Raw genomic sequence first — 18,228 nt, forward strand, 5'->3', positions numbered from 1 at the left:
CGGAAATTGGCATATTTATTTATATTTAATTCATTTGCCGATTAATCAATTAAAAGCCCTCTTAAAGCCAATGTTCTTTAACTGGCTCGCAGCCATAGTTTTAAGGATAATTGCTCCCCAGAGACAGGAACTGGACCCTAGCTGAGACCCAGAAACAAATTGTACTCTACTGGCTTCTTGGTTCTACTCAATTGACTTCAGCTCCAGCTGTTCCTTTGGGAGGGCTGGGGGTGGAGGTGGAGGCGGAGGGAGGCTGAATGGCCTCTCTGGCATAATAGATTATCCACAAACAGCTTTCCCAGTGGAGTGGAGCAGCATGAATATGAGAAATATTGCAAGTGACAGTTCAGCTTTTAAAAAAAATCCAGACCAGCAATCATGCTAGCTTGCAGCAAAAAGACGGTCAAAAGTACCATGGCACCTTTTAAAGCCAAACTCCTAAGGCCCTCCAGATGTTGCTGGATGCCACCAGCCCCAGCCAGCATAGCCAATGGTCAGGGATGATGGGAGCTGTGATATCTGGAGGGCCACAGGTCCCCACACCTGTTTTAAAGGCTGACATTGTTGTGCAATATTTTAAAGGCAATAGCTTAATTTTATCAAATGCATAAGTTGGGCTGAGAGAGTGGTAGGTGTCTACATAAAATGGAGGTGTCTATATACAGTGCCCATAGGTGTCTATATACAGTGGAGAATTTTTAAAAAACAACAACAGTTTAATGTGCTGATCCTGCATGTTTTTAACATTCCAGTCACCCTCTGCCATCCTTTTTTAAAATTTCTAAACAGTGTTTCGACACTATCGTAGCATAAAACATCAAGGCAACGTACAAAGTTAAAATATGAAAGACCATTAAAAATAAACTTCATGCTTCCATATCCACTTCAATAAACTTAAGAATTAATATAGGCTGTCCTTACAAGGTGGCCCCAAACCTATTTTTAGTGCCAGGGTTATATTGCTAGATCAGGTGAGCAATGCATTTGCGTGCAATAAGCTAGTAGATTAACTCATAGATTTCTTTCATATTTGGGGGATTAAAGGAGAAAGAAATAGCAGAAATCTATTGAACATGACAGGTCTTCTTTTAGAGAAAGAAAAGCTATTCTGAACATGCTCTAAGTGTTTCTCCCTTTACTTTGGTTGTCCCTTTTTTCCTTTCTAAATGGCTCAGAAGCAACTATGACTTTTAACCATGTTGCACCCTTGCAAAGCATTTGGCAGAATACTTCTACGGTAGTTTTCTGCTACATTTTAGCAAGACCTCCAGAAATTCCACCAAGTGATTCCATAATCTGGCATGAAGATGCCACAACGGAGAGACAGTATATTAGCTGTTAACTAAACAGCATCTTAATCGAGCTTCAGCTGAGCGGAGACGCTTTCCGGAAGCATCGGGCTGGCCAGTACGCAACTAGCTCCAGCGTTGCCGAGGCCGTATCCTCCAGATATTGTCTACCCCCGGTCAGCCCCAGCCAACATCAGCAAAGGCCAGGGATGATGGGAAGTGGACGCCAACGGCATCTTGAAGCGCACCCATCAGCTGGCCGTCCCTGGAATAGCCGGACTTTGAATCTGATGCTACCCTTCTTGGGTCCTTCAGTTTCATCTGCTGAGCGCTTCCCATTAAAAAGGCTCCGACCGCGTAGCGGCGGGTGCCACAGGGAGACGTACTTTAGGGCAGCAGGGCTGGCAGCCAACTTTGAAGCCCTCTATGCTATTATTCTTATTATTAATTATTTTCTGTACCGCTTAATGGTGACATGTAATAAGGGGGGGGGGGCGCAGGGGAAATAAGGCCATTGAAATCAGAATCGTAAGAGCTGGAAGGGATCCCAGGGGATAGCTGTCAACTTTTCCCTTTTCTTGCGAGGAATCCTATTCGGAATAAGGGAAAACGTTGACAGCTATGTCCCAGTGTCATCTAGTCCAACCATAGGAGCCAACTTCTAGGGGTCCTTTGCCCCCCCATAAAATATTTGAGGGAGCCCCCCCGTTGATGGGTATTGCAATTCAGATGGCGTGTGCGCGCCACTTCATATGATCATAGAATCATAGAACCGGTTGTGAGCATTAAACGCCCGTTTGCAGATAGTAAACTCAGGGACCACTGCAGGACTATGCAACTGTTGCAACCTTGGCATTATCAGCCCCACGCTCTGACCAGCTGAGCTATCCAGGCTCAATTATCAGTTATGCGGGGTGTGACTTGCCTTCCTTCCCCCCCCCCCCCAATATTTTATTCAAGTTGGCATCCCTGAGTCCAACTCCTGGCCCGCTGGAATATTTTGCCCAACCCCACGACCCTGAGATGACGCTTCTCCTGCCCTCGCGAGGGTGGGTGGGTGAGTGAGTGGGGGAAAGGCGTGCCGGCTTTGGCCGTCGGTGGAGCCCGGCCGCCCCCTGCTAAGCCCTGCTTTGTCCGCCCCTTGCAGGTGTGGTTCAAGAACCGTCGCGCCAAGTGGCGGAAGCGGGAGCGCAACCAGCAGATGGACCTGTGCAAGAGCGGCTACGTGCCGCAGTTCAGCGGCCTGATGCAGCCCTACGAGGAGGTGTACGCGGGCTACCCGTCCAACTACTGGCACGCCAAGAGCCTGGCGCCGGCGCCGCTCTCGTCCAAGAGCTTCACCTTCTTCAACTCCATGAGCCCGCTCTCGTCGGCGCAGTCCATGTTCTCGGCGCCCAGCACGCTGCCCTCCATGAGCATGCCGTCGTCCATGGGCCACTCGGCCGTGCCGGGCGTGCCCAACGCCGGCCTCAACAACCTGAGCGGCTCGTCGCTCAACACGGCCATGTCGTCGCCCGCCTGCCCCTACGGCCCGCCGGGCTCGCCCTACAGCGTCTACCGGGACACTTGCAACTCCAGCTTGGCCAGCCTGAGGCTCAAGTCCAAGCAGCACTCGAACTTCGGCTACAGCGGCCTGCAGAGCCCCGGCTCCACCCTCAACGCCTGCCAGTACAACAGCTGACGGGCCGGCGCCTCCGCACAGGGACCGCGGCGGCGGCTGCGCCAAGGGGCCCCGGGGAGCCCCGCAGGAGGAAGGGCGCGGCGGGGCGGCGGCGACGACGACGGGAAAGGAGAGAGAGAGAGAGAGGCGGGCGTTCAGACGACGCCCCAGCCCGGCCCTGAAACACGGGGATGAGTTGCAATGTATTTCGTTCTCCTCTGGATGATGCGGGTTTTGTATGCGTGTTTACTTGAACTTGCACAGGACTTCCTCTTCTAAGCGTCCACTTTATTCGAGGAAATACGGCGGGGAGGAGAGGGGGCGGGGCGGGGGGGGAGCAACCGCGCCAGCGAAGAAATGCGCGGCTCGTGGGCGGGGCTTTTTGTGGTAGAGGGTGGGAGGGGGGAAGAGGCGTGGTTTCCGGGGTGGGGTTTTGCTTGCTTTTCCGGCCGCTTCAGGAGAAGGGGCGGGGACTCTGGTGAGAGGGGGCGGGGCTTCGAGTCAATGGCAAGATGGGAACTCTCAAGCGGAGCAAATGTCATCCTGACAAGGGTCAACCACTTCAGGGAGGTGCTGTTTATCTTTTCGCCTTTCCCTGCGCTTGGCCGTCGGGTGGGCGGCGTTGCTTTCCACGTGCATGAGTGACTCTCGAAGGGGATTTGTTTCTTTAGCTGAAAGCGGTGGAGAGCCGGCCATGCCGAGCACTAAGCGGCTGGAAAAGGTTCCTACCTCTCTCTCGTTTATTCCCTCCCAAGACGGCAGTATCCCCCCCCACCCCAACATCCCTCTTTAAATCGCCTCCCTTTAAAAAGGAACTTTGCAGAACGCCCCCCCCCAGCCCTTCCCCTTTGCAAAGTCTTACCCCTGATAATCAAATTATCGTTCATCCTTATTTAAATGGCTCTTTTTTTAATTAAGAAAGAATTCTCCTAGAGAATCTAGGGACAGAAATGTTTAAAATACGGAAAAGGACTATCCTGAAACGTCGATACTGCATCTTAAAAGGAAAGGAGTATAGTAATCTCGAGGTTGGGGGAAATGTTTGAAAAAGTGACTTTGCTTTTCCAGCTCTGAACAAAAAGCAAGGAGCCCAAACAAGAAATCTTAAAAAGGTGTTATGATGTAAATGTAGATAATACTTAAAATGACTATGAAAATGATAAATATGATCTTTAACTATTAATACGCATTAAAAACGCATATGAAGTTTTCCTGCAGACATATTTGTTGCTTCTTTCTGTCAATACTTATTACCTGTAGATGACAAAGAAACGTAATATAAAATGCACAAGGTACTTCTTTCCCAGTGTATTCCCACCTGTGGTAACCGTTACGCTGGATGTTTCAATAATGCTGTTGTGGAGGATGCAGTATATATATTGTTTTATAAGTTATGTTTTTGTGATTTTTTTTTCAAAATTAAGAGCATGGGAATAATAATAAAAAAAAACCTCTTCAAATGCTTTCGGTCTTCCTTTCTAGCTATATTAATGTCTAGATCCACTAATCTAAAGAAAATATCCCAGAGGATATTTTGAATATTACATTTAATACTGCAGTCTGGTAGTGGTGGGCTTTTCCTCCTTTGTCTTCTTATATAATGAGCCCCAAAATGTAAACATGCTATGAGACCAAGTGAAAGAGTGGCCTGTGCATAAATTGATCAGGTATCACTATAACTTTGACACTGAACATTGCAATTGAGTCCCGTGGACTTTATCGTGGGATTTGCCTCAAAGCCATTGAATTAGTCCCCTATATTTAGTGCTTAGATTCCAGTGATATTGCTTCCAAGATTGTGATCTCAGTGCTACAATATTAAATACAGTGCACTTAACTTTGAAGTGAACTACAGTGAAATCAATAAGAGATTTCCTGGTTGAACTGATGGGGCTTGCCCTTAAAATCAGGGTCTTTCCCATGTACAGAGAAAGTACATGGGAGAAAATAGAAAGAGAAATAAAAGGAACAGAAGGGCTTTTTGCTCCTCCATTTCTGGAAAATGGAAAGGGTTGGGGTTGTGTCTTTTTTTACACTCCCTTGTTAATAGAAAGTAAGCTCTACAGGTTCCAAACAGATGTTTCCAGCATCAGAGCTCCTGGCTGGAGCCTGCAGTTTTGGGTAGAGACAGTCAGCAGGTTAATTAAGAGCTGAACATAGTTTTGATAAAGTCATCCCATTTTTTTGTGTCAACCTTTCTGGCCAAATAAATATTTGAAACAATCCGAGGCCAGTTTTCCAGAAAAAAGTGAGAAGATTGTGGACCAGCAGGCATCCCTCTCTTGAACCTTCTCTGTGGGGGAGAAGTAGAGGATACACTCCCCTTTCCAACCTAACAAACAATACTCCTGGTATATACCCCATAGACTTCCAACAGCTTGATGGGAAAAATGGACACTGGAGAAAAAGCACAGTACAACAGTAGGTTTTTAATACTCCACTTTAGGCCAAGAACAGAACTGGAGTCTCTGACACCCCCAATATAAACAGCTGAAAGCAAACTTGCAATACTCAGGCAAATATTTAGCCACAATCACAAAAGAATCTTGTCAGAAATAAGTTCTGAGTAGAACTTGAGCTCAGCTTGCTCTTAGGCTGCAATCCTGAACACACTTTCCTGACAGAACCTTTTATGGACTAGAATCCCCTTTTAAGTGTTAGTTTCAGTTGCTTGAGATGTACACAGCATGAATTCAAAGAGGGGTGATGGGACTGGAGGAGGGATAAGGTAAAGGTAAAGGGGCCCCTGACCATTAGGTCCAGTCGTGGCCGACTCTGGGGTTGCGGCGCTCATCTCGTTTTATTGGCCGATGGAGCCAGCATACAGCTTCCAGGTCATGTGGCCAGCAGGACTAAGCCACTTCTGGCGAACCAGAGCAGCCCACGGAAATGCTGTTTACCTTCCCACCGGAGCGATACCTGTTTATCTACTTGCACTTTGACGTGCTTTCAAACTGCTAGGTTGACAGGAGCAGGGACCAGCAACGGGAGCTCATCCCATGGCGGGGATTCGAACCGCCGACCTTCTGATCGACAAGTCCTAGGCTCTGTGGTTTAACCCACAGCGCCACCTGCGTCCCAGGAGAGGCGGCAAATAGCCATGAAATGCAAAGGTGGCTGTAGGTCTTTGGCTTTCCTGCATAGATCCCAAATCTATCCAAGATTGGAGTAAAGTGACACATTCACAGGAACAGTAATGATAATTCTGATTTCTTCAATAGGGTTTGAAGTGCTCCCAATATATCTCTATAGCTTCATTTATTTTTACATATCAAAGCCATGCAGAGAAGGATAACACAACTGAGACTGTTGCTGAGGGCATTGCAAGGAAAGTGGTTACTTAAAGCCACTAACATCCCAAGTCTCAGAATAATTTGAAGCCCTTTTGAAAACAATTAGGCTTTCCTAGTAAATGTGTTGGATTGTGAATTGAAAAGTAGAAGAGAATCAAATTGTCAAAGAAGGTCAAATTTGTGACTATACAGTAACTGTGAGGTTAGGTAAACATGAGCATCAGGAAACCCCCTTTCTGGAACAAAAGGGGTTTATTTAATTATACATACGTAAGCCTGGCGTGTTTGTTTCACGACATACTATCTTACGGTAAAACTAGCTTTTCCCACGCACTGTGTTTTTTGCATTCTTAAAAAAAACACCACCTAGTTCACTGCAACTGTATGAAAAAATTGGCTATTTTGGTGACTACGTCATTTGCGGTAGCCATTGGAACTATTTTCTGTCTCATATTTTGAACTTGATTGCTGGTTAAGGGGTGGGGAGGGAGAGAGAAATCACATGGGAAGTGATATGTGGAGAACTGCCATATTTTCTGCATAAATCTGTGTCCAATATCCTAAGACTTCAGCCATGTTGACAGATCCACAGCCAGGAAAGTGGCCTCAATGTACTATTTCTGTGCGAAGATGCTCAAATGATCGCTGCAAAACATCTCTCCAAGAGCTCTTTTCGCTCCGTTTATCTGGCAGTGTTGTTATGGTGAAGTCAAAGAAAGGCAGCCTGAGAAAGAGGAGAGCAAAAGCTTCCTGACTCCAATAGGATACTAGCAAGGCATCAGATTAGGAAGTCAGCCCTGTCAACAGGGACTTACTTTTGAATAAATGCTCGCATGAACCAAGATATTAATACATTTGTCCACTTCTGCCTTGAAGCCAATAAATTTAGATGCAGCCCTATAGCCATTTATGTGAGAGTACACCCATAGAACTCGATGGGATGTCAGGCAGATCCATACTACACATTAAAAGGACATTCAGTGGACATTTAAAGCCCATGACTTCTCTCAAGGAATCCTGGGAAGTGTAGTTTGTTAATGGTGCTAGGAACTGTAGCTCTGTGGGGAACTACGGTTCCCATAATTCTTTGGGGAAAAGTCATGTACTTTTAATGTGCATTCTTATTTTATTATTGGCCCATTTATTTTCCTCTTACACTAGACTGGCCACTGAGTGAGTCTAGGATTTAGTCTTCCTCTTTATTGTCCCTGTATCATGACATTCTTATGCCTACTCAAAAGTAAGTCCCATTGAAATCAGAGGATTTTACTCTCAGGATTGCAGCCTAAATCATCTGGAGCTCGGTGTACAACTGTGTGTATTTTGATGCATATGGGAAGCCCAAAAGCAGGCAGGACCTGACATTATGCAAATTTAGTACATTTTGAATTTTTTTCATTATTTTGAGTAATTTACCTTGTCTCTGCTACACGTGGGCATAACTGCCTAACTAATTAAAAGTCTGCTGAGTCTTCCTCAGGACTGAGATGTCTCTGTTCATATACCTTCCAAGTTTCATCTCTACATTAATTTGCTTTTTTAAATGATTATATCCTCAAAGCACAAAGGCCACATAGTACAGTTTTTAGGTGCACTTCTAACGTTTTCCAACGATACACCCAAATATGTAAAGTGTGAGTGTGATGGATGTGATATTTATTATTTATTTATGTAAACATTTATAGACCTCTCCATAGGATTTATTGACTTCGCTATAGGCAAAGATCTCAGGGTCAGTAACAGCAAACACAACCTTAAAAATATAAAGCCATAGCAATGTAAGAGCAGAACAAAAAACAATTACCCTAAAAAGAGAGAAAAAACATTTAAAAACACACCAGCTTAATATTAATAGCTTCTAAGACTCTGAGTCAAGTTTAACCAGGGTTTTGGCTAGCATCTGAATGAAAAGAGAGTAAGGTGCCAGCCAAATTTCAGAGGGGAGAGAATTACAAAATCAATGTGCCGCTATGGAGGTTGAATCCTGCATAGTATATAGTTCCTGATTAGGCATGGGCGGCATATTGCTATATCGCCCAGGACTGGTATGTGGAGACAGACCGCAATTACAGCTTCATTCAGTGGTATATTGCTGGTGAAACCGTCACCACACTTGAGTCCCTCTGCCTCCAGCGCCCAGCATGCTGAGGGAGAAACAAACTAGCTCGGCGCTGGAGGCAGAGGGACTCAAGTGGCGGCGGTTTCACCAGCAATATACTGGGAAGCCTCGGCTTCCCAGCTGAGAGTTCCCTGACCTCACCTGGTTGCCTTCTCCTGCTACCGAGCCCTCCCTCCAGTGGCAGGGAGCCAGGCAGTGTAGAGGCTCTTTGACGCTGGCAGCCCCAACACTTGCTAGCAGCCTCCAGCAACCCCTCTCTGCAAGGCACAGATAGGGTGGTTTTGCACCCTGTGTCTTGTGGACTTCGCCCAGGAGGGTGGGCTGCATCATTTCTCCTGGGGTGAAGGACACCCCCCCAGAGGAAAGAGACAGCACACCTGAACATGGAGGAGGCAAAGGCAGTCAACCACCTGAACAGGTTCCGTGCTCTTGGCTACTGCTGCTTTCAGGGAGTGTGGATAGGAAAACCCAACATCGCCCAGCCCTATTCCTGATTGACAAGCATTAAAGAGAGTCTCCCTGGCAGATCTTAACACACATGTAGGGATAGGGGAGAATTCAACTTGGTTCACACTGAAAGGTAAACATGCCTCATTTGTGCACACGAACTGAAACTTAGCCATCGCACAAAATTCATGTGATTTTGCAATCTAGCGCTCCAGCCAAATAATGTGTACAAAAATGCACATAGTAGGGTAAAGTGTGCATGAAAATGCATCTTTGTTAAAATAACATTAAAATATGCATTCTATTGGGCAAATTACTTTGCAAAAATGTATTTATTTTCATGTGAGTATCACAAACTGGAGAACTGAACTGTAAAATGAGGCACTAAGATAAATCAAAATTTTCCCATCCTTACACCCAGGCTGGTTTATACAGGGAAATGACTCATTCAAGCATGTACGGCCAAAGTCATTGAGGCATTTGGTATTTGGAAACTTGTCTATCCAACAGCAACACTCATTGGGGAGCCTGAATTACCAGGAATTCCCAACTGAATGGACACTTGGTGGCAAACTGAGGTTTGTTGAGGTATAATGTGTCAAACAGCTTTGAAGTCTCCACTTAATGCTACATTCTGCATTTACACAGACTCCCGTGCCTTAGACTGCAATCCTAACCCCACTTACAAGAGAGCGCTCCATTGAATTCTGAATAGACATGGTTAGGATGGCACTGTAAATCTGAAATTGCAGGGAGATGCATGTAGCATCATATACACCCAATCCCCTTTAAGTTACTGGTTTATCTATTAAATATGTGAAGTGTGAAGTGGCTAGCTACATGTGTAAAAACCATACAGCAGTTTTTAAAACATAACCAAAGACAGACTAATCAGGCAAAAGAAACATCATAGCTAATCTGAGCAGTGGGGGGGGGGGGGGCGGAATCAGTATAGACAACTTTTAAAGTTCCACTCAAACATTTAAAATAACCAAAGAGTTCCAATGTCACCTTCTAGCTATCAGTATTCTGTGGGAGCAGTTCAGCTGTATACTGGAAATTGAGGTGTGCGAAATTAAAGTGCATTAAAGTGCTCTGGCACAATAAATCCGCATTAAAAAAAAAGAAGACTTTTGTCATCAGGAAAGTTACATGGCAATATACTTAAAAGTGTGGGCTAAATGATGGATGGGAAGATGTATACATTCCACATAAGAACATCAGGATGCGTGTCATTGTTGTATAACCTCCCACAAACAAATAAGGAAGAATGCTCAATAAAGAGCAAGCATCGTATAACCTCTGTGTAAGCTTTGCACAAGCAAAGTGGGACAAGTGGCTGATAAAAAAGGTCACTGGAAATAGCCCTAAAAGTCCCACAAGAAGATCTATCCTTGCTTGCCCTCTGAAAGCCAGCAGAGAGGGTCTCAAAGAAGGATTGACTATCAAATAATTCAGAAATTGTCGTAATATAGCAAGTTAAAGTAATTAATTAAATCAACTCGGGACCATTTTTGAAGCCTGCTCCTAGATAACCACTCTCTGTAACCTGAAGGTAGTGAGGAAGCCCAGAGCTTAATTGGTGAATAGGCTTATATGTGAGAAGGCAGGCCTTGAGGTATCCTAGCCTGGAACCATTTAGGGCTTTAAAGAAAACCATAAATTGGAATTGGGCCTAGAAACCAACTGGGAGCCACAAAGTTGTCTTAAAATCAGCATCATATGTTCCCTCTGGCCTGCCCCAGTTAACACACTGGAGGCTACATTCTGGACTAGCTGCAATTTGGGAACACAATAACCTGTATTATACCTGGCCAGGCTATTTGTCCATCTATCCCAAGGGCTGGGAACCTCAGGTCCCTCAGTCCAGCCCTCAGGACTCTCAGACTACACTTCCTCCTCAGCCACACTCCACACACTTGACTGTTTTTGCTTGGCTGGAATGTATTCACAATGTCCAATAATGCCTCTTGCTTGCCCATCCCCTCTAACATTTCTCCGATGAAAATAGGGACGTCCCATTCGATAATGATAATTTTACTATTTATAACCCAGACATTTTACTGGGTTGTCCCAGCCACTTTGAGCAGCTTCCAACACATTTGAAAACATAATAGAACATTAAACATTAAGAAAACTTCCTTATACAGGATTGCCTTCAGACGGCTTGGGGGTCAGATAATGCCATACCATCCAACATTTCTCCAGTGAAAATAGGGACATCCTAAGGAAAAGTGATACATTCTGGGATCAAATCAGAAACCGGGCAGCTTCTCTAAATCAGGGACGTCCCTGCAAAATAGGGACACCTGGAGGGTTTGCTTGCCTGGATAGAAGATATAGAGGAGTGTGCAAGTATGTATAGAAACTGGCTGACTGTAAAAAGGTAAAGTTAACTTTTGTTCCTCCACCCTCAGTCAAGCCCCTATTCTACCTAGCAACAGGTCTACAAGGTCCTGTCCTTTGCTATCACCAGTTTCTAAGGGCTCTTTGGTGGAGTGCATTATGGTTTAGTGGTTGTTATTATTATTATTATTATTATTTATTTGTATCCTGCCCTCCCCGGCCAAGGCCAGGCTCAGAGCGGCTAACATCATAAAAACAACACACTATGCATAAAAACAGACATCAATTAATTTTAAAAAATCTTAAAATTAATTCAGACAAGTTAAAATCTGGGCAGGTGGCAATTATCAGGTTGGAGTTGAGAGTGGTTAAAAGCCATTTCTAGATTGGGACTGGAGAAAGTTGAGGAGAACCCCTTTCAATGCTTACTATTTCCTCACATGCAGCCTGGGCAGATTGTGTCCCTAGATTTTTCTAGAAACTCTTGGGATATGGCTGGCTATATCTGCAGGCATCTTTTGGCATTCTCCGTTCCTGATTTCTGCTTGAGCAAGGCCACATTCTGGACTGTGAAAATTTATTTGAAGGAGGCAATATGTGAAGACTTCTGTTTTAGGGAGGTGTTTTTGATAACTTTTGGGTTCTTGCGGTTTTGTGAGTCACCTCAGAACAAAAAGAGCTATGAAAAAAGCATTAGACCAGGCTGAGGAAGGCAAGAGAGTCTCCTTTAAAAAACTGCCTGGGAATAAAAATGAGCAAAAATAAAAGAAAGTATACAATTTCGCAAGTTAAACATAAAAGTAAAATAACACGCCAAGAAGGAATTTGAGGAGCTACTAAATTAAAGACAGCAACACAAACAGCAACAATAAAGTTTCTTCCTCTCTCTCTCTCTCTCTCTCTCTCTCTCTGGTCAAAATAAATCACAACAAGGAAGTCTGCCAAAGAATCACTATAGACCACCCAGGTGAGAGAGAAGTACTTAACTATACTCTCTCTGAGTATTCCTTAAGTGAATTCTTTGCTTCCGTCTTCACAAAAGAGGCTGTTGGGGAGATGCTTGTGTTGTCTAAGCCATTATTTTCGGTTGGTAGACCCAAATAATTGCCACAAATTGCCCATAAAATGGGTTTGAATTGCCCATAAAATGGATTTCAGTTTAGAGCGCATTGGTAGATTAAGCTATGCAAGTTGGCTTTTGCCAAAAATTGACTCTGTTACATAAGAAGTAGCAAATGTAGCAGCAATTTAAACAAAACAAAGCACAATTCACATCCTAGAAGAAAGTAAACATGAATTCTGTGGCAGGAAAAATTGATAGAAATGAAAAAAATAATAATATTATCTTCATGGATAAAAACTGTCTAATCCTAGAGTGGATTTTTCCACCACAAAAGGGAGATCAAACCTTCCAAGTTCTTTTATTGATGATATTAATGTGGAGATGTAGAATCTTTGACTCAGTGGTTAATTCCTGACAAAGGAGATAGCCAAATTGAAAGCACTGTCCTCTAATCCTAGATGCTTGGTGGTGAGGATAGTTCTGAGGAAAAGGAACTCTGCACATGCTTTGAGGATCTTCTGCATACACAGCATGTGCTCTGCCATTGAACAATGGCATAAAAGTCTTTTGAACTTACTGGCACCAAGTATAGGCACAGTTTCAGCATTCCTGGCTTAATACATTCTACTTCCAGAAAACCTTGTTGCCACTGACTTGCATGCTGAGGATCCTCAGTGCAGTAGTTCACAGGGGTTCAATGGCAGACATAAACAGGGCAGTAGCTAGGGGGGTGAGGTGGGCCCCCGCCAGGGGCGCAGGCAATGGAGGGGCACAAAGTTGGCTAAAAATATGTCCATAAATATAAATATTGATTATTGCCTCATAAGAATTGGTTTTAAATAGAGGGTGAATTGAATGAGTGGAAGGGGGGGGGGAGGGTTGGAGAAGAGGCAGAAAGAAGAGCTAATTTGTCCATGGCTGGGGGGCGCAATCTGGATGGTTCTGCCAGGGGCGCAAGATCACCTAGCTACGGCTCTGGACACAAATGGTTCAGGACCTTCAACTGTTTGTTCAAAGGGGCACTAATCTGACTTGGTGGGGCTTCTTGTTTTGCATAAACTGAGAATGTTGGAGATAACGTAGACAGAAATTCCCAGGTGTCAAAAGGGGCTATTTATGTCTGCACTGCTGCGGCTTGTGTTTTGTTAGCCCCCAAATGGAAAACGAGCAAAGTCCCAACTAAAGAAGAATGGCAACCTAAACTGATGGAATATGCGCAGCTTGCGGACCTAACATATATAATAAGAGAACAAGAATAACATACGTTTAAAGAAGACTGGATTTTTTTTTTTTTAATATATAGAGGAAAATTGTGTATAACTGAAAACATTGGGAGCATTAAGATAAATTCAACAGTGTAAATAAGTTTTGATGGATGTTATAATGGAATGCTGAATTGTTTAATTTATATAAAATATGCAGGGATTTATGTTGTGCAAAATGAACCATAGAAAGAGAGGAAGGGAAGCCATTGATATTTTAAGGTTTTTAAGTGAATATTCTAAAATGTAAAACAGAAATCTAATAAAAATTATAATAATAAAAAAGAGAGAATGTCAACACAACTCCCGATGCCTGCCTACTGTGAGTGGAAGACACCTTTCACACGAGGGCACTTCCAGATCCAGTTCTTTTAAAGCAGTAATAACATCTTGCTCCAAAAGCTGCTGCAAGTTGGAAAAGATTAGGCTGGCGAATTAGGCTTTCGCTGCTAACTGCAATGGCACCAGTTCTATTTTCAAATTATATAAGTCAAAATGGCTTTACTGATTAAAACAAGATTTTCTTTCCAGATTGGGAAGCTGCATGTGAAACATGAGTTTGATACCTTCAAAGCAACTTGAGGTCCTGACTCCTAAATCAAGGTTTACTCATGTAGTTTTTGAAAATTAAATTACATGGTGATCTTGCAAACAAAAATGGTGTTTAGCAAACAACATTAGGACCAGCACTTCCTACACATGCTTCATATATCAGTGCATTAACGGAAGCATCTTGATCTTGGGCTGTTCCCAAACATTTCTCTTTTCACACCCTGAGAAGGCATTGAAAACAGCCTTGAGATGATAGATAGATAGATGATAGATAGATAGATGATAGAAAGATGATAGATGATAGATGATAGATAGATAGATAGATAGATAGATATAGATAGATGATAGATAGATAGATGATAGATAGATAGATAGATAGATAGATAGATAGATAGATAGATAGATGATAGATAGATGATAGATAGATAGATAGATAGATAGATAGATAGATAGATAGATAGATGATAGATAGATAGATAGATGATAGATGATTGATAGATAGATAGATGATAGATTAGATAGATAGATAGATAGATAGATAGATAGATAGATAGATAGATAGATGATAGATAGATATAGATAGATAGATAGATAGATAGATAGATAGATAGATAGATAGATGATATAGATAGAGATTTGAAAACTACTTTCGATATACAATATACGATATACGATATCTTTATTGTCATTGTCCCATGCAGGACAATGAAATTGAAAAACTACATAAAACTACATGAAAACTTCAGTTAAGACAGCTGTAAAATAAAACAGCTTTAGCTGCATACCTCTCTTTGCTTTCCAGTCTTGCAAAAATGGCTAAAGGGGGGGGGGTTACACAGAGTTCTTTCCACATGGTCAGAAACTGTACATAAAGAATGTGTAGAGATGGAGCAGGATGCCTTGCTGCTCCTGTCCCAGATTCCAGGAATTAACCTATTCTGTGTGCAGAGAGCTTACATACAATCACCAGCTCTGTCCATACTCAGCACAGCTCAAGGGCAGGGATGCTGGTATGAGCCTGGTCCCCCTCCACAGTTCCATTCTCCTTTTCTGGATGCTGCACAGTCTGCTGTCATCCCCACAAAGTACGCAGCTGCCTCAGGTGCTGTGGAGGATGCTCTCTTGTCCCAATTGTTGAAGCAAGACTCCATTGCAGGGCCAGTTGGCTTCTGTACATGGAATGAGAGTATCTCTAAACAGTTTATTTAGAAAAAGAAGAACTGCTTAGGAGTATGTGGAACTGGAACAGAGTCACTCTAATGCAGCTACGCAAAGCGGTTGCTTTTTTCGATTCTGAAAACCAACAATGATTTTTAAAAAGCAGGGGAGCATCTGCCACTTTTTTACATGTTAGGATAACCACCAGCAGCATTTTAAGGATTCGAAAAAGAGGCAGAGGATGACACTTTAAAGCATGAGTGGAGAACTTGTAGCCCTCCAGATGTCTCTGGGTTCTAGGATGGACACAAGGCCAGCCTAAGACCTTTTGCTCCCTGAGGCAAGAACAAGATGGCACTTCTCCCTATTTTGACTCAGGAAAACCACCATTTTATAGTTCCAATCGGGAAAAATAAATACAGTAAATGGACAAGTGTACAAAGATCTACAAAACGTTTAGGGGTATGTGTACCCCTGCGTTCCCCCAGAAAAAAAGCACTGCTCCTAAGAAATTACGTACATCTGGGTCATCTAGCTCAATATCCTATCTATGGCAACCGTCAGTGCCTGATAGTTCAGTCCAATGATGGAATAATCCATCCCTTTACATTTATTCATCTCTTTTACAAAGCAGACATTTCCAAATACTTGACTATGAAATTGCATCCCCCAGTCATCTTGGCTTTCTGCCAATGAAGGATTTAATCACGAAGAATTTGTTTAAATCTGTGTTGAATTGAACGATACAGCCTTGACAACATCTTTTGACAGTGGGTTCCCGAAGTGTTCACAGCACGGAAAGGTACCTAATTATATTAAACCCAATACATATTAATGTCATCCTGCCCTCTCTAGTTCTTGCTTTACAAGAAAGGAAAAATAAGAGTTCCTAATTCATGTCTTCCATACCATTCTTGATCTTTTATTGCATTCTGTCAAATTTCTAAATTGATGAAGGCCCCTTGTAGGAAGACTCCTGAGACATGAAATTCAGCCCTATAAAACTGTATAATTTTATTCTGCATTCCTGTTACATGGTAGTGTAGCATATCCTACATAAATCCAGTCGCTGAATAATATAGATGCTTGCTAGAAATCTCTTAGGAGAAATCCCACAATCAATCTTTCTGCAAATGTTAATTGACTACAAAGAGTATAACCTTGAGAAGGTCAATTAAGATGTTTTGAACATGCTGCAAGGTTAAATGTGTTGCATAGAGACAGTGGAAAGCAAAGAGCTAAGCAGTACCTCTTTCAATTGATATGCCTTCTACATCAAGCGTGGGCAGAAGGTATATTGAGGTCAACCGGAAGATCTCTTGATGATTTGCAGTGTATTACCATAGGTCCTTGACTACAGTTGTTTACCATTAGCAACTATCTTTGATCAGAAGCCAGCAGCTGGGATAGGCAGTTTCAAGCAGAAAGACAAGGAGGGAAAGAATCAAGAACATTCATTGCTTTCCCGCTTTAGGTCCCCTTCTCACTTTATACCTGTTCAGTGTCGTTCTTCTCAGACTCCTTCATGTTCTGCATCAAGTGAAAGAAACAGGGAAGTTTGAAAATACCCAAAGAGCTGTGACAAAAAGCAAATGCACCCCCCCCTCCTGCAGCCTCAGCAGTCACCGTGCATTGTGCCAATCAATAGTTTTGGTACCTGATGTAGAAAATAGAATAAGTATTTCTTCCTGAGAGTAAAAACACAACAATAATAAATGAAACAAGTATTTGCTGCCCTTTCATGACACCCCAAAACAGTTGCCAAAGACAACGCCACTCTATTTAATGGCTGGACTAGCCCTTAATCGAACAGTTTCTTTCAGTTTATGCAAAATCTCAATTTTCTGAATTATGTAATGTTCAGAGTGAAAGTTTGGAAATGGAAGCATTAAAGCTTGCAGACACTGATCAGAGAAATAAGCTGGAGTGAAAGTATATTTTAAAAAATACTGTTTATCGAGATAGAGTAGGATCTGCTATGTATTTTGGAAAGCTGCTTGTCTGTATTGCATTTGGACACCTCCTAAAATATTGTAACCAAATTTTGGTTCATGAGACCAAGGAGCAGATTTCCATCATTGTTTGGATGCAATTGGACATCATTTGGAATCAAGATGGTGGGCCGAGCCTTTCAAAACTGCACTGATTTTAACCATTGATTTTGAAACATTTTTTATTGTTGTTCTTTTCCAAAACAGCCTTCCGCCAATGGCAGCGCCAAGAGGAGGAGGAGCCCCTGGCCACTGAGCCATACAGGCAGCATGTTCAGCTCTGCCCCCAGCTCCTCCCAATGTCCTGATGTCCTGTGCGGGATGTCGGGACATCACACACACGACATTGCCCCTCCCTTCGCCCTTGCAAGTTGGTGCCTCTGCTGTACAGAATATTCAACACTGGCCATGGGGCCACATCCTCCAGCCAGTTGGTCCTTATCTTGTCTTTCATTTGTCTGTCATAAGACTGGTCTCAAGATCCATCTGTGGGATTAATCCATAACCAAGTTCCCAATGGGTGAACTCTTAATATGTCCTTTCTGCATAATGGTTAATTGCAATATTAATTCCAGCCCTTCGTCTCTCCTCCAACCAGCAGCAAGAAAAGAAGCACTGGGATATAGTACTACAGAGGGCTTAAGAATAGAAAAAATCCCTTTATTTTTACTGATAACATGCAGCCATTCAACACTATTTCAATGTTAAACAGAGATAGTGTTGTTGGAACTTACGAAAGAGATATGTGTTATTGCATGAATAGCCCTAACCTTGTGCATCAATAACTGTCATTGCAAAGGACCATGGCAGGGTCTGAGGTGAGTCTATGCTGAGTCATGAATTTATGGCATTGGTCCAGAATCCATTTAAATCAATGGCAGGCCTCTGACTCTTAAGGCCATTAGTGCTTTGAAAAGTCAAACAGAAGAGAGAACACATGTTGTAGCACTTGCCAAACAGATATCACACATGTTGTCTTGGAACGGAGCCGGTGCCTTAGTGCTTCCCGTCACTTGCAAGTACAGTGTGTGCAAAACCCTGGCTCTTT

General features: G+C 43.1%; 1 protein-coding gene across 3 annotated transcripts in view; it reads left to right on the plus strand.

Annotated features, from left to right (window-relative positions):
- Positions 1-4,409, plus strand: part of PITX1 (paired like homeodomain 1) — a 43,698-nt gene extending 39,289 nt beyond the window's left edge. For all 3 annotated transcript variants that reach the window (XM_083428942.1, XM_083428944.1, XM_083428943.1), the window contains one exon: positions 2,437-4,409. In XM_083428942.1, coding sequence (XP_083285068.1) covers positions 2,437-2,970 — 534 coding nt within the window. In that variant the 3' untranslated portion in view covers positions 2,971-4,409. The remainder of the gene's footprint in view (positions 1-2,436) is intronic.
- Positions 4,410-18,228: the final 13,819 nt, after the last annotated feature.

This window comes from Podarcis tiliguerta (genome assembly GCF_965153285.1).
Source record: "Podarcis tiliguerta genome assembly, chromosome: 2".
NCBI lineage: Eukaryota > Metazoa > Chordata > Lepidosauria > Squamata > Lacertidae > Podarcis > Podarcis tiliguerta.